Source organism: Sinocyclocheilus anshuiensis, unplaced genomic scaffold (assembly GCF_001515605.1).
Source record: "Sinocyclocheilus anshuiensis isolate Anshui unplaced genomic scaffold, SAMN03320099.WGS_v1.1 scaffold935, whole genome shotgun sequence".
NCBI classification, from domain to species: Eukaryota; Metazoa; Chordata; class Actinopteri; order Cypriniformes; family Cyprinidae; genus Sinocyclocheilus; species Sinocyclocheilus anshuiensis.
Genome location: NW_015544174.1, coordinates 480,541 through 505,787, shown reverse-complemented (window position 1 = coordinate 505,787; position 25,247 = coordinate 480,541). Strand labels below are relative to the sequence as shown.

The 25,247-nt window shown below is 35.8% G+C and overlaps 2 protein-coding genes across 30 annotated transcripts in view; both read left to right on the top strand.

Moving 5' to 3' along the window:
* The window catches only part of LOC107696053 (protein transport protein Sec24C-like), a 17,051-nt gene extending 11,027 nt beyond the window's left edge, over positions 1-6,024 (top strand). Inside the window, exons 16-19 of the mRNA XM_016496199.1 lie at positions 2,401-2,580; positions 3,646-3,843; positions 5,329-5,418; positions 5,626-6,024. Coding sequence (XP_016351685.1) covers positions 2,401-2,580; positions 3,646-3,843; positions 5,329-5,418; positions 5,626-5,670 — 513 coding nt within the window. The 3' untranslated portion in view covers positions 5,671-6,024. The remainder of the gene's footprint in view (positions 1-2,400; positions 2,581-3,645; positions 3,844-5,328; positions 5,419-5,625) is intronic.
* Positions 6,025-6,646: 622 nt separating this feature from the next.
* LOC107696072 (calcium/calmodulin-dependent protein kinase type II subunit beta-like) overlaps positions 6,647-25,247 on the top strand; it is a 65,306-nt gene continuing 46,705 nt past the window's right edge. For all 29 annotated transcript variants that reach the window (XM_016496249.1, XM_016496237.1, XM_016496248.1 and 26 more), the window contains exons 1-5: positions 6,647-6,903; positions 10,851-10,945; positions 21,800-21,859; positions 22,048-22,102; positions 23,474-23,539. In XM_016496249.1, coding sequence (XP_016351735.1) covers positions 6,842-6,903; positions 10,851-10,945; positions 21,800-21,859; positions 22,048-22,102; positions 23,474-23,539 — 338 coding nt within the window. In that variant the 5' untranslated portion in view covers positions 6,647-6,841. The remainder of the gene's footprint in view (positions 6,904-10,850; positions 10,946-21,799; positions 21,860-22,047; positions 22,103-23,473; positions 23,540-25,247) is intronic.

Below are 25,247 nucleotides of genomic sequence, written 5' to 3'. Positions count from 1 at the left end.
ACACCCCCTACGGAATTAAAACTCCTTACTGAGCAGGCATTAGGACCCGGGGGAGGCTGCCGCTGCTGCCGCTGCACGTGCTATTACGCCCGTTTCACACCGCATGCGTAAGCAGCACGTATTTTTTTCGGCGCGCATGTTAACAGATTAGAACTTACATTGTAAAAAAATTAAAGTTCCATCTTTGATTGTTGAAAGACTTTCTGGTGCATTTCACTTACAGCCAATAAAATTTCCAGTAGCATTTTCATCAGTCAGGCATGGATCTATTCTGAATGGTTGATCAATTTTGACAGTTTAATCCAGGAGCAAAGAGAAATACTTTCTAGCACGGAGAGATCGCGATTGCATCAGGGGTAACGCCCGTTTCACACCGCACGCGTAAGAAGAGCGTATTTTTTTCGGCGCGCATGTTAACAGATTAGAGCATTCACACCGCATGCAGAGGCGGCGCGGCAGCGCGTAGCAGGAGCAGAGCAGTGCTGCGATAGTTTCGGCGCCGAGTCTATTGCTGCATTTCACTGTAAAATCACGTGAGGTGTTTCGTGTTTCACAATCATGGGGTAAAAGGCACACAGTATTGATAAATACTTTAGCTAAAATATTTTTTTAATATTAATGTCTAAGTTCAAATAAGTTTTAATACTTGTTCAAAACAATCACTTTAGCAAAGTTTGTACTAGGCTATTTCCTACTTATTTTGATAAATGTTCAATAAATATACTGTCATTAAAATGTTTATATAAAAATATCTTTTAAAATACAGAAACAAAATAAAAAGTAAAGATTTTGAAAGCATTGAAGGAGATCCCATGATAAGTTAATATAGATTTACAGTAGTAACAACAAATTATATTTTATTATATGATATGATATGATTAATATCATGTTTTTAAATATGATGGTTTCATTATAAACACGGTGAATATCTCTAAGGTGGACACCCAACATAATAGGCTATATGATATTTACCATCTGAATCTAACCATGTGTCATGTCAACAATTGGAGTCAGCCATCTATTAATTATCATGTTAATTACTGTGCCTTTCGCCCCAACAGCAGGGGCGCTTTTACCCCAAATACCATACTTTTACATATTATTCTAGTTATTGAAAAACTTGCTTTAATTATCTTAAACCAAACTGATAATAGAGCATGTGCTGATTAACTGTAGGGCATATGAAAGGGAAAGAATACAGTTAAAAGAGGAATTAAAATCTGACGGCATTAATTCTATGACATTACAGAATGTGTTAAACAGTTCTCATAAAGGTTATAACGCTCTTATTAATTTTCTGAAAATAACAAATGTATATAATAAAATATAGGTAGAAGGTTGTTTTTTTTTGTTTTTTTTTGAGAATTAGCATTTCCCTTGATATCAGCGCCTCACACTCCATCCCAGTATGTGGCGGAATATGCACCAAAAGCTGGTTTGCCAACCGCCATTAAACATCATCATAAGAAGAAGAAGCAACAAACGCTGCCAGTGTGAAAGCACAATGGGCGCGCGCTGCTCCCGCTTTGCATACGCGCCGCTTCTGCGCTGCCTCTGCTCTGCTTACGCATGCGGTGTGAAACGGGCGTTGCTGTTTACTCTATCATACACCGAACGCGTCATTCTGTACTTGCATTCTCAGTTTAAATGCAGCATCAAAACAGTGAATCCAATCACCATTCAGGCAAAACTTTGCTTCAAGAATGAGCCACACTGCTGACGTGATCTAATCGCTAGCACACCCTGAGCACATATGGGTTAATATACTCCTCTTATCGGTAAGACATATCGGTATAATTTTTCATATCAGGCCGATGCCGATATTTACATTTAAAGCCATTATCGGTCGATTCCGATATTGGTCCGATAATATTGTGCATCCCTACTTCATATATTACTCTCTCTTTAATGAGGATCTTTCATAGGTTTCGTAAGTTACTAGACCAGCACACGCTTTTGAATGTTCAGATACTCTAGAAATTTATCATACAGTTTCAGATTAAGCAGTAATTTTAGTCAAATATTTAACCATGATGGGTGATACCAATTAAAAAAATAAGTTTTCAGGCCAATTAATTTTTAATTGCTTAAATAAATAGTCACCTTTTTGTCACATTGCCTTATTTGTGTAAAAGCCCTAGACAGTTATTAGTGAATTGCGTAATTAGGGGGGAAGTATTTTTAGGAGATAATAGATAGTCTAATATACTGTTACCCCAATCTCAATTAATTTTACCATTCATTAGCCACATTAATGATGCAGACACAGATAATAATATTGAGAAGCCATTCTAAGTGAATCCTATTTCATTTGGATAATAGTCTTGAATGTCATTCTTCTCTCTCTCTCTCTCTCTCTCTCTCTCTCTCTTTCTCTGTGTGTGTCTTTCTTTCTGTCAGCTGGTGTTGCCTCAGTTTCTGAAAGTCGTACCTGTCTACATTAACAGTCTGTGCAAAAGTGAAGTGCTGCTGCCTGGGCTGCGGAGCTGTGTACATCAACGTCTACGACTGCGTAGCCTCATTGTCTCCATGGACACGCTGAGCGCTGCTTCCCAGTTCTACCCACTTATTCTGCCTCTGGTGAGAGACAGACATTTAGAACATTCTGTTCATCCAAATTAGTCACTGAAATGAGACAGTTTCCTTGTCTGTAAGAATTCGTAATTCTCTGTTGGATTGTTATGCACATGGCAGGATTTAGAGATGCCACATTCTTCACGACTCTAGCAATAAATGCATTTACTGTATCTCTCTATTTGTAGCATATTATTTTTTACTTATTATGTCAAGATTTCTGGCACCAATATAATTATAATTAGGAATGCACACTATATTAGTATCGCATTGAATGTCTGCTGATATTAGAAATTTATTTTGTAATTTATCAGTATAATTTATCAATATATGATAAGTATTGGATATATATCAGCCAATACTGAATATTTAATTGTCTATTTTTAGATTTAGATTTTCTTTGTCGTCATATAATTCCTGTGTAAACTTATTACATTGCACTAATTTACATATACACTAATTTACATTATTAAATGCAATCTTTAGCAAATCTTAAAATGAATGTCCACTTTTTATACTGTATATTACAGTGTTGTAATGCCTAAATTCACTTACAGCATTTAAAATGATTAATTTTAGTTTTAAAGTTGTATCTCTAATTTATTTAGACAAAATTGTATAAATAGTATAAATGTTATCTATCATCTGCCAGTTCTTGGTTATTTACCATAGCAAGAACATTACTACCAACTTATTGGTATTGGCTAGATTTTTCATAATTAAAAAAAACAAGAAAAGACAAAAAAATATATCCAAAAATTTGTCATAAATAGACAAATGTTCTATTATTGTCCATTTTCCACAGTGTCGAAACCAATAAAAACAGGCAACTAACTGTACCTTTAAAGGCTTTTTGTGTAAAAGACCTCTATAATAAATGGTCTTGTTGAATTGGAATGTGAACTGAAAGCCATGAAAGTTTGTCTGCATTGTACACCAAACATAAAAAAGAGCAAGGAAAATCCATGTCACATTTAAGGCCAAAGCAAACTTCCACCTAAAATATTGACACTTTCTCTCCTGACGGGATGATGACGCCTCTGTCTCTGTTTACCCTTCTCACCCCTGCAGTCTGTCTCTGCTGATAATGCCAACATGCCATCATTAGGAGAAGCCGTGCGCTGCACTGTCTCTAGTCTGGATCCAGGGGGTCTGTATCTGATCTACTGCCCACTGGCACTGCTCCTTTGGGTGGGCAGCTGTGTGCCTCCTCATACTCTTCCACAACTTTTCAACACCAACTCCTTCTCCTACCTCACATCTGGAGAGGTGAGGCGGGGACACTTTGAGTTGGCGTTTACATTAACATTTATTCATTTAGCAGAGTTTATCTAAAGTCACTGACAAATGAGAACAATTCGTAGAAGCAGTTAATCTAAGGGAGAATCTGAGGGTTGGATACATGTTTTAAATGAAAACTTTAAAATCTAATCAGCTGTTTTCTACCATAATAGACTACTGGATAATGGGCAATTGACAAATAAGGTGTCCATGAACTGTATATAGGAAAAGATGCGGTAAGATCCCCCCACACCACCTCGAGTTTTGAGGTTAATTTATCTAAATTTGTATCTTTATAAATAGTGATCTATGACTTTGTTTTATGTTTAATATCAAAGATTTTTGTGTCTATTTGTTAATGAGGGATTTGTGGACATTAATATTTTTAGATTTGTGGAGAAAAAATATTGTTTTTATTTTGAATTGATAAGATAAAATAGAAACTTAGAAATAGCACAGAAGGCCCTAAGTGACTTGTTACTAATGTCATTATTTTCTTCAGTACTTATTGTAATCTATGGGGTTATTATTGAGTATTTCCATGGGTAAGATGTACATTTTAGACATATTTGCTGTTTATTAAAACCTATAGGCTAATTAAGTGAAATCATAATGTTATTATGACATCTTCAGTTAAAATATGGGCAGTTAAATATGGTATATATTCATGTTTATATATTAGTCATAGAATAAATTTACCTTTCAGATGAATCTCTTTTACTGGGATTCTGATTTGTCTGTCATGGGTTATTCAATCATTCAACTAAATTGTCTGTTTTAAATATAATATTTGATTCAGTCTCTTATGCTCACCAAGTCTGCATTTATTTGATCAAAAATATAGTAAGATTGTGAAATATTATTACAATTTAATTGTAATTGTTTTCTATTTTGATGTATTTTAAAATGTAATTTATTTCTATAATGGCAAAGCTGAATTTCCAACTATTACTCCAGTCTCCTTAGTGTCACATGATCCTTCAGAAGTCATTCTAATATGATTATTTGGTGCTCAAAAAACATTACGTTTTACTATCAATGTTGAAAACAATTGTGCTACTTAATATTTTTGAAGAAAAACTGTGATACATTTTTTTCTAGGATTTTTTGATGAATAGAAAGATCAAACAAACAGCATTTATTTGAAATAGAAACCTTTTGTAACATTATAAATGTCTGTACTGTCACTTTTGATCAATTTTATGCGTCCTCGCTGAATAACACACACACACACACATATATATAGATATAGGTATATATACACACATACAAAAATGTGTTAAATGTTTAAAGTAGTTTTAGTTGGAATGACCATGTCACTCTGCAGGAAACACATGTGATTGCTTGAAATGTCATGTCGAAGTACCCATTTAAGCAAGTTTTCTTCATATTGTGTATTGCATTCATCGAATTTTAGTGCTTTGATTCCACTTTTGCCTTGTACATAGCATGTGTGTTGTATGTTCGCTGTAGATCAAACTTCCAGTGCTTGAGAACTCCCTCTCCATCAGCACCAGAGCTCTCATATGCTCTCTGCAGTCCTCAGCAGCTGTTACTCTCCAGGTGAATGACTCACACCCTTCATTTGCACAGTATTTAATTCAGGAACTGACAAGATTAACTTTTTGCGTCAAAAAATCAGCACAGCTAAAACCACAGTATTGGATTTGACCGTTTTTCCTTCCAAACTCAGTTGTGGCATTAAAATGTGTTTAATTGTGTAAATAGTTGATTTATATTTGTTTCAATGTGTTATTTGTTTTTGTCCAGCTAAAACTGGTGCGAGAGGGTGACAGCTGTGAGGAGTCTCTGTAGCGCCTCCTGGTGGAGGACAAGAGTCCTAACGGTGGAGCTTCATATGCTGATTTCCTTTTTCACCTTCATGTCAATGCATTGCGTCTTACTGTGTGACAGTCTCTTCTCATAGACAAGGCTGTGGAATATTTGTAAAGCCCTTTGTGATAGTTCAGTCTCATTGAATTTTATCTTTTGCTCCCTCTATAGCCATTGCTGTCATTCTAAAAATCAACGAGGAATAAGAATTCTGTCTTGTATGTATTTACCAAACATTTACCTCTGAAATACTTACATTTTACAAATTTAGTAAATGCAAATTCGATGTGACCAGCTTATTATAGGAGAAATGCTGAATACTAAAATTAGTCCTTTAATTTTCAAGGGCCCAGAATGATTGAATACTGTTTGAACTCCCATCAAAGCCCAACTGACAGTGGTGAGTTAGAGTGTGCATATTTTTCAAGCAATAAAATATTCATTGTTTTTTTTTGGTCTCATTACACATCAATATTTGATGTCATTATAAAACAATAAATTGAAAAAAAAAATGTCAATGAGCCATCAGCATGTGAACCTAACACTTTACAGTTTTAATCTATTTTTTTTTATGAAGAAGATACGTTTCTCTCCAAAAATGAATAAATAACTGTAAATGTGTGACTGGCTCTGAATCATTCTCGGCCGAATCTCTTTAGCATTGATCTTCTTTCCGATAAATGTTCTTGTGAATTTCTGCCCCTCCTCCACAGAGAACCAAAACACTCCTAATGAGTCATACCAGCTCTAATTAGTGTAATTGGGGTTAATGATGTTGACATTGAGCTGAATATGAAATATCAGAGTGTGCGTCCAAGTTCGTTATCTAATGGCTGAAAAAACTATAACAGTAAACCATTAGCGCGCCCACGCACGCTAGTTCTGCATGCCGCCGATAGGTGGCGAGCTTGAGTCAGCTGTCAGAGTGCTCTCGCAGTCGATTTTGAAGGCAGGCGATTGGAGCACAGCGCGGGGGTGAGGACGCCCGCCGTCAGCATACACGCTACCCTACTCAACCATAAACCTGTCATTTCAAAACATATCAGGCTTTTTTTGAGCGCAAAATCGAGGTGACTATCCCGGACGCTCTGGCTCGCTGAATCAAGGACGATTTTTAATTCTTAAAACGTGTCCGAGTCCGAGACGGGAAGACATGGCCACGACTACATGTACACGCTTCACGGACGAATATCAGCTGTACGAGGAGTTGGGCAAGTGAGTATCACGAGGTTAACGGTTGTGCATGTGTGGAACTGTCCTGCATGAAGATTGCATGATATTTGTGCAGGGTTACCAAACTGACAGCAAGCGCGAGGAGTGGTGGTGCCCCGATAAACGTGCTGTCACAGAGGGAGAAGATAGACACACGCAAGTCCTGCCAAGATCCGCTGACCACCACTCAGACCGTCTAATATGATTTCAAAACAACCCACTTACCGCAGATGCAACAAAATATTGATTAGTGCAACGCCCCTCAAGCAAAGATTCCTTGATCATCAGATGTAAAAGTAGAAATGCAAGAGCAAAATTTAGTGGTAGTTTGCTCTGGGCAGTATTTGACATTTCCACGTAATCAACGTCTTGGGGCTTTACTATAAATACTGTATGTAGGCTATGGTATAGCGATGTCCGAATAGTGAACTAATCGTTCGTTGATTCGGATCTTTTGAAGGAATCGGTTGATCTGGTTCACAAACCGGTCTGAACTACTTGTTTACGAATCTGACTGAATCGGTGCAAATGAATGAACTCGGTTGTCTCTGCATTTGGAGTGAACTGATAGAATACTTGCAACTTGAGGCGAACTTTACTTCAGTAGCAGAAATATTAACAAATAAAACGTACTGGAAATATGTTTGCGTCTTGACCAGTATGACAGGTTGGTCACAGATTTGAAAATTCCATTTGTGTAAAAACGGTTTCAGCCGAGAGGTTTAATTGATTTAGGATTGCAAATTCAAATTATATTCAGGCTGTAAGTAACTTTTAAGAGCTAAAATACTTTGATTTTATGAGGTGGTGAGATATGACTATTTAAATGTTTTTGAGCTCGTAAAATTTCACGCTGGAATTTCAGGGACCACGTGATGACATGAATAAATCATGGCTAATAGAATCATTGAATCGTTATTTTGAATCGGATCTTTGAAATAAACTGGAAAAATCGATTCGCGGAAAGGAGTCTTTAGCGAAAAGGACAATGAAAAAAAAACTGCTACTAATACGATGGCCTATTTCATATGCTTACATTATTATCATTCAAAAATCATTCTTTGTAAGAACCGTCAAAATAATGCATTGTTTACCACGAGACATATGTTATGTGTACAAGTATTACTTCCTTTAATCAGAGTTTGGATAGTCAGTGCTTTATATGCGTGTAAGTGCATAGTTATCTTTTTTTCTCGTTCTCGACCATCTCGGTTTTTTTTAGAACTGGGATTGAATGTAGAGGTTATGCAAATTCTCCCTGGGAATCAAGTATTACAGGAACAATGAGTGAATGGTGAGATAGTGAGGAAGAGGAAATGAACAGCAAGGATTTAGTGATGCTTTCACGGATGTGAAGGGGCAGCAGGGCAAGAGCATTTGATGAAGGTCTCATCACCCCTCAGGCCTGAGGTCTAGCAGAAAACAACATTCAAATTGCGCATTGCTGCTCAAATCAGCAGAAATATGCTGATATTATAGCACGTGACCTCTGACAACACATTGTAGCACAGAATCGCATGTGACCTGTGTGTTTATGTGTCTCTCTTTTACCCTGTAGCTCCAGTCATCCCAGTAATGCAGGGAGAGGTGGTTGTAGAGGAGGAACTGGAGTCTTTGTGCCTCACACACACACACACACACATCCAGTTCTTATAAATCACTTTAATAGACACTAAGGGCTTTAACTGGCCTGACAAAAACAGGCCCCATTGAAGAGCACTTACGGGTGACTGCGGTTTGTTAAATACTGCCTAGAGACGACCCCTGACATGATTGGCAGTGGTTTTGAGATTTTTTAAAGTTTTTTTTTAATGATGTCTGATGACTTTTTTCTAATGTATTTTTTGATGCCACCAATGGATTTTTCACACTAAGACAAGGGACATATTAAGAAAGTAAAGTAAGGGTCAATGGTGATTTCTGGCTGATTTACACACCGTAAAAATTACACACTTCACCTTTTAGTGAACTTTAGCCAGACCCGGAGATCGGCTGAATGGATTAGAAAACGGTAAAACTCAACTGTTTAACTCTAGGGGAGTTGGAAAATGAGCCTATTTTCAAAAATAGTGGAGTGTTCCTTTAAAGGTTCACTTATAATGTTAGTGTGATTTTTACATTTAAACAAATCATAATGTAGAAGTAACGGGCTATTTTGTTTTGTAGCCTCTCTGCAGAAAAGTCTGTTTTTATAGGCGGGGCGAATTCAAGACTCTCAAGTAAATGGCCACTGCTATGATTGGCCAACAGTTTTGCTTCTTAAAATAACAATTGGACGCTGCTGTGACGTACTCTGAAAACATTTGGGTTAAAAATGTATAAATACTCAGTATATATCAAACAGTCTGAAACAGACAATGCAGCAGTGGTAAAAGCACATTTACTCACACTTGTGTGTTGTGACATTACTGTTGGATCCACTCTAGTCAGACTCAGCGCTGCATCATCATTTACTTTGTCTCTCTGAAAAGCCTGCATCATACTGTCTTGTTTAAAAATGAATCCGTAGCAAAGTATAGCAAACAAACAGTGTTTCACTGACGTGATCTGGAAAACTCTTTTATGAAGTGAACTCACTTAAAAAGTTAATTAGTAAAATTTTGCCAGGAAAAGTTTTATAATTTTTATCGCATGTTAATGTAAAAAATCTTGTGTGATATAACTTGTGATTGTTTGTTTGCTGGTTTTTATTGTATTTGTTATACTTGTATTTTTTTAATTGTTTTTGCCATGAAAATAGCCTTTGATGCTGACATTGGCATTAAATAAATATATACTACTGACGTGATCTGGAGATCTTTGCTAATTTTCCCCCTTGTTTACACCGGACGTGAGCGAGTGTTTAGCCACACTATTACATCATAAAGTGGAGTATTCCAAAACGAGTCATTTTCTGAGCTTGGCTTCAATAAAAGCTGTTTTAAACTAAAGAGAAAGTTTTGAGTTTTGCAACGTACAGGATGTTTTTATAAAAGGGAAATTTGATTTCTCAGTTCATGACCCCTTTAAATGTAATAGTAATATTTATTATTTTAATTAATATTTGTATTTTCTTCTATTACTACGAATAATAATGATAGTAAAAAAAAATTTCACTAAATTAAAGTATCAAACTAAGAAATATTACTGTTGGAATAGTAACACTATTGTAACATTCTAATATTAATTTTCTGATGTATTTATTATTAATTATTAATTTATTATTATTTTATTATTAATTAATAATCATTGTTGCTATTATTGAAATTGCAATCACAATTATCAGAAAAATCGCAATTAGATTAATTTCCTCCAAATCATTCAGCCCTACCTACCTAAATGAGTTTCAGCATATTTGTGCAATACTGCCTATTTGGATTTTATTACAACCCATGTATGATAAACCTAAGATGAGTGTGAAGAGATGCAATCTTCAGCTACATCACAGTGTTTGCATTATTGCATAAATGTAGGTTTTGCAAAAATGTTGTTTTAAGCCCAGTCGTCTTTCTTGCCATAAGATGTGAAAACCTATTAAACATGACAAACCTACTCTGCTGTTTTATTCATATAACACAAACCCAGTTGAGTATAATTGATTAATACAGGCCGCCAGAATTAGCTCTCGTTTTAGTGACATCAGTCTTCACAATCGAACAGCCACTACTGCAAAAGAGTCCGACCGTGTGATCATGTGACGTAGGGACATTTGCGATGAATAAATAATCTGCTGTGTTTAACATGGGGTCCATTATCTTACTCTCTTTGCTTCTGTTTATTCCCTCCTGAAATTTTAGAAACAAATACCACACACGCTGCCAGGGTTTGAGGCAGTCTGTCTGGTGTTTGGAATTTAAATTTTCATACAACAGAAACTTCACTGTCAACATGTAGAACTGTTATGGCTATGTTACTATTATACTGTCAGGTCTATATACTTAAAGTCTCAATTAATTTGTCTTTTATCCCAGGGGAGCGTTTTCAGTGGTGCGACGATGTGTGAAGTTGAGCACGGGCCAAGAATACGCCGCCAAAATCATCAACACCAAAAAACTCTCCGCGAGAGGTTAGTCAGTTCCTGAAAATGTTCTGAAACGTTCAATGTTTTTATTTTTCGTTACATTATAATGGTTGGGTTTTAATTCTAGGAACAATTTTACAACTAATATACAACATGGTAAAACATGGTCATTTAAAGTTGCAATGTTACCGAAGTAATGAAAGTTAATTTCTTCTGTATTGTGACATACTTCGGAGTGAAATGGATTCTTGAAAAAGAAAAAAATGTATTAAGGGAACTTGGCTCTATCCATCGGTTATGACATTTTGATTAAAAAGTACAAGGTCAAAAAAATCTTGAAAATATGAAACGTGCATGAATGAATTGTTCACAGTAAGATCTTTAAGATGCATTTAGAAAATGGATGATGCATTTCCAGTTCATTCCAACTTCACTATGTGCAGTGATGGTAGATGGTAATAGTATGGTACTGAAAAATGACCATTTTCATGTATTGTAGTATTTACATCAAAGGATACTATGGTACCATTTGGTACCATGGTAGTACTGATTTGTAAATGCTCAGAAATTCAGTTACAGAACATTCAAAGAACACTCAAAGTTCTACAACATGCTGATAACTATATTTAAATCTGCTTCCATGGTTACTGTTAGTGCCAAAGGCAGATCCAAACACCATGGCAATGAGACAGAAACTACACCAATGAAATGTCAGAAAGAGATTTTCAGTTTTTACGCCATCCCGCTGTTGAGGGGTGTAAATCTTTTTATGCCCTTTTGTCCTCCCTCCTGAAACTTGAAGCCAGCAATTGCTTTGCCAGAGTGTCATCCTCATCATGTCCCTTTAGCTGTGTGGTCATTGTGGTGAGAATGTGTAATGTGGAGAACAAGCACTTGACATGTACTTGATTCCACAGGCACTGAAAAACATTTTAAAATAGGCCCAACAACCCTCTAAATACAGCTTGTGTGGAGAGACACATTGCTTTCTGATTGCGTGGTCAGAGGAAATCAAATTAAGGTTGGGAATGTAGATTAGTAAGATTAGTCTTTTAAGTGTTTACTTTTTTGATGCAGACAAGACTGGTCATTATAAAACCTGGCAAGATTATGTCCAGGTCATATTTTCGTTTTTGTGTGTGTGTGTTTTTTGTTTTTTTGCATTGTGACATGATTTCATATATACACTACCATCTAAAGGGGTCAATATGATTATTTTAAATGCTTTTGAATTCTCTCATGCTCACCAAGGCTGATGTTACTTGATCAAAAATACAGTAAAAACAGTAATATTTTGAAATAATATTACAATTTAAAATAACTGTTTTCTATTTTAATATATTTAAAAATGTAAATAGTTCCTGTGATGGCAAAGCTGAATTTTCAGCATCATTACTCCAGTCTTCAGTGTCACATGATCCTTCAGGAAATCATTCTAATATGCTGATTTGGTGTTAAAAAACATTTATTATTTTCAGTGTCAACATTCTTGACAGGTTTCATGAGCTTCACCCTAGCCTTTTTCTTTTTTTGTAGCTTTGTGTTATTGTACCATTTTGTCACAAAAAGCAAGTATAGGATGATAAATGTTTACAGTGTTCAATTTGACATTTATTTGACAGTATAGCACTGCGGTGGGTCGTGTAGATTAGGAGTGACTGTCTTTAGGCTGAGAGTTACTCTGAGAAGAGAGAAACAATATGATCTGTCAAGAGAAGGAGGGTGGGCATGAGAGAGGGAATGTGACCTAGATATACAGAAAAGGAATGTGTGGGAGAGAGAGAGAGAGAGAGAGAGAGAAGGAATCATCATGAATGACTGTTTGAGAGAAAGACATAAAGAGAGGTCTGACAGTGAAAACACCTTTGGCACTTGGCATCTTTGTGTGTGTGTGTGTGTGTGTGTGTGAAAGAGAAGCAGAGAACAAGCATAGTTACATGCCTGGAGCACGGGACTCTCATCTGACCCAGAGAGACGGACATGACCCTGGAAAAACGAGCAAATAAGTTCATGAGATGTGATTTGTAGTAAGACCCATTAGCGATGAGTCACAGTAATAGTCTAGTTGTCCAACCATCAATTAGTCTACTGGTTTATCTTGCACCAATTATTTTTAGTTTTTATATTTTAAGCATGTTGCAGTTTAGTTGTATGGTTTGTTGTGCACTTTGCACTGTACAATCATCTCAAAAATAGTTGGGTATTTAAATTCTTTCCCTTGAAAACATCACTGCTATATCTTTATGCATTCAGATGGGTGTTTTGATCACACTGTTATTTTGCTACTAGCATTGTGTTATAAAAATGCTGTCATTTAAAAACACATCTGGTGCGCTCTGTCCAGATGTTTTTGAATACAGGAATGCATCTTATGTAGATTTGAGAAATGCATCCAATCAAGCTTCTTTAAAGTTGTGATGTAACAGAAGTCGTGACAGATCTTTTCTTCCTATTTTGAAGTGCAAAACTGAAAAAATAGGCAATGACTTGGTTCAATCCACCAGTTCTTGACTGAATGGAGGCAGATCGGCTGAAGTGGATTGTAAGAATGGGCGGGGTTTAAGCGGACTAAATCATTAGATGAATCATTCACAGTAAGATCAATAACACGCATTTAGAAAGTAGGGTGAATTTCCATTTCATGCCAACTTAAAGATCATTTAGTTGACTAGATGTTGTTCATTTTGAAAATATCTCATTTTTCCATGATCATAAACTGCCAAGCCACCAAATTTTTTAACTAACAAGGCATGGTTTTCACCTTGAAGTTGATATTTTGTCTCAGAAATGAAGTGTGTAGTGGTTTAAGAGTATCATGTAAATGTGGTAAATAGGAAGACAGTTTTAGTTAGCATGCTTCTGCAGGGAACTCATTAGCTCGAGCGGAGCTCCATAGCTGGGTTGACAGTGTTTGGTGTTGGCGTTCTAGTGTTGCGACAGCTTCAGGAGTATGTGTACAACTCGGAGAATGCCCAGCAGCTGAGCTTAAGGTCAACGCACATCAACGTCAGCGACAGACAAATGGGCGGGATTCCAGAGCCGGCCAATAGCCAATCAAGAAGCCTGTCTCTGTGATAGGGGTTAGTAGGAGTAAGACGAGGCAGTGCCAAGCCATTAAATCTTAAAATATGGCATGGCTTAGAATAGGGACAATAAACTATTGAACAATAGGTAAAGGTGGAACATGATTAAATGAAGAAAAACAAAAAACAAAACCTTTCGAACACAGGCGAATTAGCTCTTCATATGCAACTCCCTATGTCACTGTGTGACATAGTGACCTTGAGTGTTAGTTAGAATAAACATTGTTTAACAGAGGGCAGATGTAGGGCTGCACAATTATGACAAAAATCATAATGGTCGATTATTCCTTTGAAATTGTAATTGCGATTATTAATTACGATTAAATGAATGATGCTTACACCTTTGCTTGAAGCAACTGCATGCCATATTTTTATATGAAAATAAACAAGCTGAAAACACTAACTGAAAAACTTTTATTGCTTTTCTATAGTATTAAGCCTCAAATGTCAACTATACATTGGATTGGTTTCTTCTTTAAATAAAAAGGTAAAAATATGCATGGTATTATAATGTTATACAAAAACTAAAATTAAAACAATCGAAAAACCCTTAAGATAACATGTAGAAAAAAAAAAGCATCTTAAGCATGCAGAATAATATAAGTGGACTTTGAACGATTAATTGCTGCTTTGAACGATTATGTAATTGTGGCATCCGTAATTGTAATCACGATTAGAAATTCGATTAATTGTGCAGCCCTAGTCAGATGGCAATTTATCTTTTGAGTTCGCTTTCATACATTGTTGTGTTTAACTACTGATGCAGTGGAGGTTATGCATTATACAGTGGCTCCCCCCAAAAAGTATTTGGACACTTAAGGTACATGTAAAAATATCTTATTTTTTATTTCTGTAAAAAAAAACAAAAAAAAAACAAGTGTCATTTTAAAGATAGCACAGGCACTCTTTCCAATCGAAACAGTTAGCAAAAAGAAGTGTATAGATAAAAGAATAGCTACTATATGTTTGTGGTTGTCAAACAGTGGAAACGTCATCAGAAAAAATGTTCAGTAAAGTGAAATTAATTAATCTGGGAAAAGTCATTTGTTTTCCACTTGGTTTGATATTTTATCTCTAATGCAGGGACATTTATACATTTTTAAGTGTGACTTAAAAGGTCATTTTTTGGGCCAACATATATCCATATATCCAACCTAGCTTGTCTTGCCTTCAGCTGTGTCTGTCATTAATGAAAGCTGATTTTTAATTGTGTGTGTTGCTGTTGGATTTAGTTTTTCCTGATACGTTTTGAGGTGTTATTTGTGCTGCTATCAGTTTGCTGAAAAATTAGACGCCCTTCTAGAGCATGAATCATAAGCTTAAGACACACGTTTTGTATCGCCCTCATCCATCTTGGGCTTGATGGGGTTTAAGTGCCATCTCTCTTGATTTTCTCTCTTGATTTTCAAGAAGGGAGCATTTATTCCACTCTTATAGTAACACATCATCATTTGCATCATCGTTATTATTGTAATTAACAGCCAAGTCAGTGCATTGTCTGTCCAGATGGGCTAGTTGAGTGCTTTTCAACAACCATGACCTATATTGGGAGGTTTGTTGATATAGATATAGATATAGATATATGAGACATAGATATGGACAAATGTAGGGCTGAGATCAGGCCTGAGATGACTGATCAGAAGAAATTTAGATTATATATTAGCAGGTAGGGCTGGGTGATATGGCCAAAAAAATTATCACGATAATGTTTTTTTATATCAGTCGGTGTCGATAATTATCACGATGAATATCAAATTTTTATTTCTTTCAAGTTTAAAGTCAGATTTTTGCTCCAGTGTGAAAGTTGTAAAAACCAGACAGTTAATTGTGGTTTTAAACTATTCTTTATGGTCAGAACATGACAAACACTTCACGTTTTTGAATTCTTTACACGTTTCCAGTCATTTGTCCTTAACAAAATAAATATCTTGAAAAAAATTATTTCTTAGTTCTGCACGTTGTAATGAGTAATATTGTTTTAAATCAAGAAACAGTTTTGTGTTGCCTGATAATATTAATAATAATATAAAAAATGTTGTCTCTTAGAAATACACATTTAATAGTAGCTTAAGTTAGGATGCAGATGTAGATTTATGTTCATTATCAAAATCAGTAATATCTGTAAGTATTGTAGCAACCTCATTTTTATATGGTGAAATTTAGTCAGACTGTTCTGACTTTTTTTTTTAATTAACCACTGGTCTTCCATAGTAGCATACATTTAGATCATGATAATCACAGTTTTGTGTTGCCTGATAATATTAATAATATAACATTCTCTTAGAAATATACATTTGATAGTAGCTTGAGTTAGGATGCAGATGTAGATTTATGTTCATTATCAAAATTAGTTATATCTGTCAAAATTGTAGCAATCTAATTTTTATATGGTGAAATTGAATTATTCTGACTGTTTTGAGTTGTTTTTTTAACCATTGGTCTTCCATAGTAGCATGCATTTAGATCATGATAATCACAGTTAAAACCACAAATATAGCACCTCAATACCATGGTAAAAATTTAATATGCTGTGTTCGATACATCGATACGAAGATGTATCATCACAGAGATCTGACGATACAAGTATCGATACAGCTGGCCCTGTATCAATATTGCGGCACGTGCGCTGCAGTCAGAGCATGTGAGCGGAGCGGAGTGGTAATATTTCCTTAAAAATGAACTTTTCCATGATATTCTAATTTATTGAGATGCACCTGTAAATAGGCTACAACGAGGTTTGATCTGGCCGCAGAGGAACACAGCCGAGGTTGCCTGATATGAAGAGATGTAATCCCCGAAACAGAGCTTCCCACTTGCGCAATATGGGAATATCTATTAAGTGTTAATTATCTTTGTCAACCTGGCAACCATGTGTACGTGCACTCTCTCCACTGAGCATAAACGCGCTTGCTTTCTGTAAACACCGGTTAGCTTTCAGTTTAGCGATCTCCACTTCAATATTCTATTATCAGAAAAGTTGATGTTACCAGCTCCATGTTGAGAAAGATAATGTAGCTCTTCAGCAATTAAGCTATTTTATTGATAAAATTGCGGGGCAGCGCTAAAAAGTTAAAGAATGTCTGTGCGAGCGCGCAGAGTGATCTGACTAAACGTATGTGCGTGAGCTACAGTGAAGACAGCGCATTAGTTTAGAACTCTTCTAATTTTTATTTTTTAAACGTAGAGAGTGTGTTGATTTGTGCAATGATAACCTACCAGCAATGTTAAGATGATTTTAATATATTAGAATGAGTACATTACAATATAAATTTATTAGAACGAGTACATTATTATTTATGGGCTTAAAAAACAAGATGCAAACAGTCAAAATATTGTAGGGTGGGGAGTGCACAATGTAAACATGAAACATATGCCATTGATTATATTGTACTGTGGTACAGTTATGGACGCCCTTCATAATGCAGAGGTCAACTGCCTGCTCTGCCAATAGTTAGCAATGGCCCTATAGTATGCCGTGTTTAATAAACAGTTGTTTTACTAAATTCTTCTGAGGTGAAATTCAGTGCAGTCCCGTATCGTATTGTGGCCTCTGTATCATGATAGGTATCGTATCGTGACTTTGCTGGTGATACACAGCCCTAGTTTTTAGGTATTTGTATGAAAAACAGTAGCTAGTCTAAATAAATGTAGTATAAATGCATAAACGCTATAGCTTAATCACAAAAAATACTGTAATTATATTCCATTACTCCTCCTTCAATACATTTAAAACATGTCTACATTAATAATATAAATACGACAAAAATGCCCACATGTCTGACACAATCCCATGGTGCAGTTAGTGCTACTACAGTAAATCCATGGTAAATGATGGCGATTTGTAGATTAAAAAGTCTTCTGACTGTATCGTTGCGCACAGTGTTTCTCCTGTTTGTCAGCTCTGTTTCATCTGACTATAAACCGAGTCATTTGTGTCCTTCCCTGAATTCAAGTGCTTCACACTGGATCTCACAGCGCTGTTTATCGCTCGCTCGCGTGAGTGAACGCATCTGCTCTAGTGAAGCTTGCGCCACGCCACCATTTAAACTTTGATCCGAGCGGATAAACGGTCTGAGTGACGTGCTTCAAATGAGTTGCGTTCTTTCGTTCCGCCTTTGCCTCATAAACATTATATCGAAAATTTATCGACCTCTTATTATCATTTATCGAGGAAATTTATATTGTGTGATAATTATCGTTATTGATTTATCGCCCAGCCCTATTAGTAGGAGTGTAACAATATTCAAACGGAACGAAAAACTGCAATACATCACCCACAATACGTATCGCGGTACCGCGATCTGCCCCCGCACCCACCCACAGCCCTGGCCCACTTGAGGTTGACCCCACTTGCACTACAGCTCATCTCAAATCTGACGATGCATGTAGAATATGGTTTGTTGAAAATAACAGCGCATAAAACAGACCTATTGGCTTCCCACATTACAACAGCGATGATCAAAAAATGTGGACAAACAACACAGAATACCACATGCACGCTAGTTTTAACCGTCATTTATGCCTTCATCACCCGGGTGTTGAAAGTGCGCAAGTGCAGGTGAGACATGAACCGCACACACTATCTGTGTTTAAACTATACTAATTTGCATGTGTTTTTAAGCCTTGTCAATTTAAACATGCAAGCAAAGAATAAGTGCTTGAGAATTCGCACTGTTTGAAGATGTGTGTGTGCGTGCACTCATCCGTAGCGCATGCATACATGGAGAGCCTCATCAGACAGTGCGTGCCGTGCAAATATTGATTTCTCTTTCAGGACTTGCGTTTGAATTGACAAACTAACACAAAAAGTATGTCAACATGCCCGTCTTTGTGAGTATCCTTGCAAACATCGTTGGCCGTGTCTTAAGTGAACGTAGGGCTGGGCGATATAGCTAAAAAATGTATCAACGATATAATGTTTCATATCGTTCGGTATCGATAATTATTGACATTTTTTATAACCTTTTTAAAACAAAGAGCAATAGAAAAAAATGTTTAAATTTAACCACTATATTTTTTAACTAATAATATTTTGAATGCATAACACAGCAGCAGCGCGTCTCGTGGGCTAGACTAACAAAACATTAAAATGCAACCTCACTTACATCATCATCACCGCATCTCGTGCTCCACTGATGAAGCTGATGCACACCTAACATTTGATTGTACTATTTTTGCATTCAAATGCAAATGTTTATTTTAAAATCAACTAATATAACATTTTTTATATCGTTATCGAAGAAGGTGTACCATCGATAAATATCGATACCGTTTTATCGCCCAGACCTAAGTGAATGTAAAAAGTCGAGAAAGAACACGCATGTGTATCAGTATCAGTGTACTGGATCTGTGAATTATGTCTTAAAGGAACAGCAGTCTATTCTTGCTGTCTGTTTGTTAAACAACAAAAGACAAGGAAATCACTCACTTCTCTTGATTGAATAGCTTTTGTAACTTCAACAAGGATTGGTCTGTAATTTATGCAGTGAAAAATGTTATTTTACATTTGTTCACTTTTAAATTTCTGTGCCTGAAAATTACTGTTAAACACCTGAAAAACTCTGTTGTATCTTTGCTCTATTGTATTTATTTGTGCCGTTGCATTTAGTTAGATTATTTGATTTGATTTTCTTTTTTATTTTAGTCCTTTTTTCTCTGAACATAGCACATACCAAACTGAACTGTACCGAACCGTGACCCTAAAACCCTGAACCGAACCGTGAGCAATCTGAACCGTTACACCCCTAACTGTAAGTATATTAGTTGGCAAGTAAAATATATAATAATTGGCAAATTCTACCTACACTACCTATTTGTTAACAGTAATAACTGTAACACTAAAAAAATTAAGTAATATATACCTCAAAATATTAGCTCTGACACCGTAAAGTGCACATGCGTCAAAGTCCAGGAGGGAATCGCGGGATTGATTCATCATCTTCTGTGTCAATGGCGGGACCGTGACGTGTCGAACTATAGGTTTTATTTATAACATGCTGATATCGTCATGCAAATGTTAATTGTTTAATGGTAAGATCGACCAAAAGATTTGTAATTGGCACGCTTCTAACACTGTCGGCGTCACAGCCGTGGTGACAGGTTGACTGTTAGAATTTGTGGTTGGCCAAATTAATGGTTCCTGCAAATGCGAGTAAATATCTACATTGGTGATTGGTTGATGAGTGATGGTTGATGTGCTAAGAACAGACAGGAGTAAGTGATTATTTTACAGATTATTATTATTATTATTATTATTGGTGTTGTGAAATGATTGTATCTGAAAATGTTTCTGTGGGTGCATTTGCATGTATCTTTGTATGCCTTGGTTCGCGCGATGCAATACAAAACTTCCTTTACAAGCATTTAATGTGCAAAAAATGTCAAACTGTTCCAACTAAGCTGTGAACAAGACCGTACACTAACTATACTAAGTTAACTTTCTCTGTGCATAATGTTGTATAAACTTGATATTACAGCTACATATAAGTCCCCAAGCTAATGGTTAGCGTGGATGTACAGCGATTAGCGCGTGCTGTGTTGACACTGACAAAAAGCAAAAGATAGAATTGTGTAGGCTTAATGCATTTTATATTCCTTATGTGATCTTAGAAACTGAATTTAATGTTAAACAACAAAAGACAAGGAAATCACTCACTTCTCTTTATTGAATAGCTTTTGTAACTTCAACAAGGATTGGTCTTTATTTTATACAGTGAAATATGCACTGTTGTTTTACATTTGTTTACTTTAAAATTTCTGTGCCTGAAAATTATGGTTAAACACCTGAAAAACACTGTTTATTTTATTTGTATCTTTGCTCTATTGTATTTATTTGTGCTGTTGCATCTAGTTTGATTATTTGTTATTATTTTATTTATTTTTATTTGACCATTGTCCTTTTTTCCCTGAACAAAGCAAATACCGAACCATGAGCAATCTGAACCGTCACACCCCTAGATATTAGCTTTGTTTTCACCGTCTGAACCTTAAATCTAATCTGGAGTAAAAGTGAAGGTGTACATCTAAACATTGTGTTGAGTCTCTATCTAGCCACCCTAGATTCTGGGCCATTCTGACCCTTTTATCAAGACTGAATGAGATCTAGGATGTTGATTTAGCGCAACTCTGACAAGCTTATAGTTTGTGATTGCTGCCTCCTCTCATGTTTTTGTGGCAAATGCTCAACACTCAACACCGGAAATAGTGATGACATAATTAAAAAGCATAATGGCATATCAGGTTTGTGATTATGTCATTACCAATGGAAACATGGCTTGTAAGTCTATATTGGAGCTAGGACCAATGTGATGGCTATGAAGCTTTGTTTATTTTGAACTTGGTTTATTCAAAGTCTACCCAAAATTGTACAATATTTGAAATGCACAGTTTATTGGTACCATGTCAGTTAAAAGATTTATTTTATTTTATTGTATTTTATTTTATTTATCAGTATTTGATATATATTGACAGATATTTAAATATGCATGTTTTTTTTGTTGTTGCTTGTTTTTATATTTGGATTAGATTAAGCAGATCTCAAAATGATTATCTGTGTTTCATACTTTAAATTGTAAAATTGTGATCCCTAAATTCATATTAACGAAATATTTATTTCATTTTTTAGCATTTTATTGTGTTAGTACATGTAGCTTCAACAACAAAATATATAAAAGAAGGCTTATCAATATCGACCAGCATTTTAATATTAGTCCATCCTTACTGTTGGGCTGTTTCTTTACAGCTAATATCACACCGTTCAGTGATTTATAATTACTGCTTACAACACTTTCTGTGTGTTTCTGTGTTTGACCCTCAGACCATCAGAAGCTCGAACGAGAAGCTCGAATCTGTCGTCTGCTGAAACACCCCAATATCGGTGAGCTATACCTCCACCAATTAGAATCAGAGACATGTATATTATTGAAGTGCATTTTAAGCATTTAAACTCAAAATGGGTTTTTGACAGTTGATTATTTTCAGACTTTCAGGTCAGGTGGATGTTGTGTGATTTTTGTCCCTACAGCCACAATAAAATCTAACTTCAATTCTCTGTTTTTGTTTTAGTTCGTCTGCATGACAGTATATCAGAGGAGGGCTTCCACTACCTACTGTTTGATTTGTAAGTGTCAGTGTACTTCCTGTCAGAATGTTCCTCCGTTTCCTGTCATCAAATTAGCTTTGACGCGAGGAAGAGTGCAGCTTAAAATGATTCATACTTCATATGTTATGTGCCTCTGAAGCCTTTTATCAGCATTCTGTTTTTCTGCACTGTTAAACGGATGTCATCTGCTCACTCTCACAACACTAAATGAACACAAAAAGAGCACTGCAGCCTTCAGGTCATGTTGGAATGATTGTATTTATGATATGAGGACACATGCACAAATTGTTATTGTTATAATATAATTTATATGCATTATGTGTACTGGTTATGAAGACCAGTGATCAAATTTGCCAGAAAATACTACTCATTTGCCTGTTTATATACGGTTGACAGGCTTGCATGGAAAAACATGTTTTCATAAAATACACTGATAAAGCGTCAATTCCACACCTAAAATGCATCTAATCGCCAAAGCTCTATTTCTATTGTTCTTAATTTTGCTGTACTATAATAAAGCTCATACAGTATCTTTGACAGAAAGTATAGATAATAAAATTGGCCAACGCATTCATTTTATTTTGATTGATTGGACATACAAATTTGAAAAAAATAAATCATAATTACGATGGAATGTAAGTAGGAAATTACCAAGAGAACTTTAAAACATCTAGCTGTCATTCAGGCTGCTGTTTTCTGATGAAAGTGGATATTAACTAGTGTCTGTCAAGCTCCAAAAATGATAAACAAAGTAGTACGTATGACACATGTTCTGTGGTGTCATTCAGTATTATTTATATGCTATTAGAGTATTTGAATTGAATTATTATAGTTTTCGTTTTAATTTTAGTTTCAGTATTTTTATGTGCTTTTGTCAAGTTTATTAGTTTTTTTATTAATATTTCCATTTGGTTTGAATTTATTTTCATTTCAGTTTTCAGTTTAAGTTTTCATAATTTTATCATTTTATTTCAGCTTTATTTAAATGACCGTAAACTATTTTTAATAGCTTATTTTTACAGTACCAACACTGGAGTGCTGTATTCAGAGTCTTCAAAAGCCATTTTATGAATTTAAATTTTTTTCACAAACCATCCTTTTAAGAATACATGGGCTTCATGAGTTATAATTTGTAAGAACTGAACTAAAACATGTTGATAATAAGGGTATCAAATGGGAAAAAAAAAAAAAAAAAGTGCCTCCCCAAAGGCATGCCGTCTTTGTGAATCCTAAAAACCTTCCACTTGGTTTTCACAGTTCTAGCTTTCTGGAGAATTTTTACATTGGATTCTCGTCTCCATGGAAACTGAGCTCTAGGAAGGGACATGCACTAGAACAGGAATTCTGTTTGAATTAGCAAATAGCCAGGCTGAACTTCCTGTGTTTTAGGGTGACTGGAGGTGAACTGTTTGAAGACATTGTAGCCAGAGAGTACTACAGTGAAGCAGATGCCAGGTAAGAATGCTTTTCTTAATGTTTTCCGTTTCTCTGTGCCTCTCTTCTGCCCTTTCTTCTCCTCTATCATTGGCCCTAGCTTGTTACACCCATCACCACCACATACACATTCCCTTTGAGTTTGTTTTGCATTTGGAGATGCCTTTTGAAACAGCATCTCCCACAGTGCAATAGGGCTGTCAAAACTTTTTTTTTGATTTCGAATATTCGTCGAATTTAATATAAAAATCCACATTCGAATGCAAAAACGCTGCATTCGAATTTTAGGTGTGCGTTAAGGAGGCTGGCTGCCTTATCAGTGGTGCACGAGATGCGATGACGATGTAAGTGTCATTACATTTTAATGTTTTTGTTAGCCTATCCAGTTGAAGCCACTAGATGTGGCGCTGCTGCGTTGTTGATTACAAATATTGCGGGAAAAGAGAACATCAATGCGGAGAAGATCTTGTTTACGTCAAAACTGAAGCCAAGCCGTTCACACAGAACGCATATTTCGCGCATTTATCACCGTTGCACTCGCGTCTCGCACAAGAGAACCGCATATTTAGAAAGCCATGTAAAATTAATGCAAGTTCAACTTTGAAAAAACATATCTCGAGACTTAATGGCGGGATTTTTTCCCCATCCCACTGCAACTCGTGTTTTTAATCGAAAAATGTACTCCGTGTGATTGGCTTTCGGCCTTTTGTATTAAACTATGAATGCATACATGTTGCTGTTTTGTTTATAGTTGTTTAAGCAACTTAATAATTATAATTGGTTTATAAACATTATTTTAAACATTATGCACTTTTTTGACAGATAGTTATGTTATCTTATGCTCAATGCGCCCTCTTGTGGCCTCAGGAGAAAAGCCAAAAGCTTTTCTTTTCCCTAACTGAAATTATGCATTTTAAATTTGAATATAATTCGAATTTTGATAATATTTAAGCACAAAATTCGAATTTAGTTTTTCAGCCATTTTGACAGCCCTACAGTGCAATACACAGATCTTGCTCATTGTCCATCACACACAAGGGTGAAATGTGACCTAAAAAAGGTGGCATGACAGAACTGGACACTAACATTGTTTGAGAAAATGAACTGTATGCTGTTGTGTGTAGTTTAGGTGCTTTGTGTAACGATATAAAGTTCTAGAGTGTTGCTGTTGTGTCTTTTGTCTTTCTGTCTCTATAAATGTCTTCTCATGTTTTTTCTACTGATTTATCTCTGTCCTTTCATCATGCATTATGTCTCTCTCCCTCTCATACACACACACTTGCTCAAACAAACACAGACACAGCCTTTCTGCAGGCAATTTTTTTGGCTTTCCTGTACTGATCCCTTTCCACATTGCATGAGTGTGTGGTTGTGTGCTTGTTACCAGGGTTTACAGTATGTGGTTGAAGGTGTTAGTACTGAGCATTAACACCTCTGAGGTCCAGCCCATATATGCAATTCCACATAATGACTCACGCTGACTTCCTTGCATACATTGTGTGGGTGTGTGTAACATAAAATTTTGACCGTCTCTCTTGTGGGCTTTTTGACCCAGTGCTTGTTCCATGGTATTGTTCGTGTGGGGAGGTGTAGTTTAGTAGATTAAGGTCTGGCCTGCTAACTGAAAGTTAGAGATGAGACGGTCCATATACTGTAACCATTTTGCCCTTGACATTTAACCACATTTTTCTTTTAGGTAAGTGCATGTGTGCCATTTAAATTAATAAGC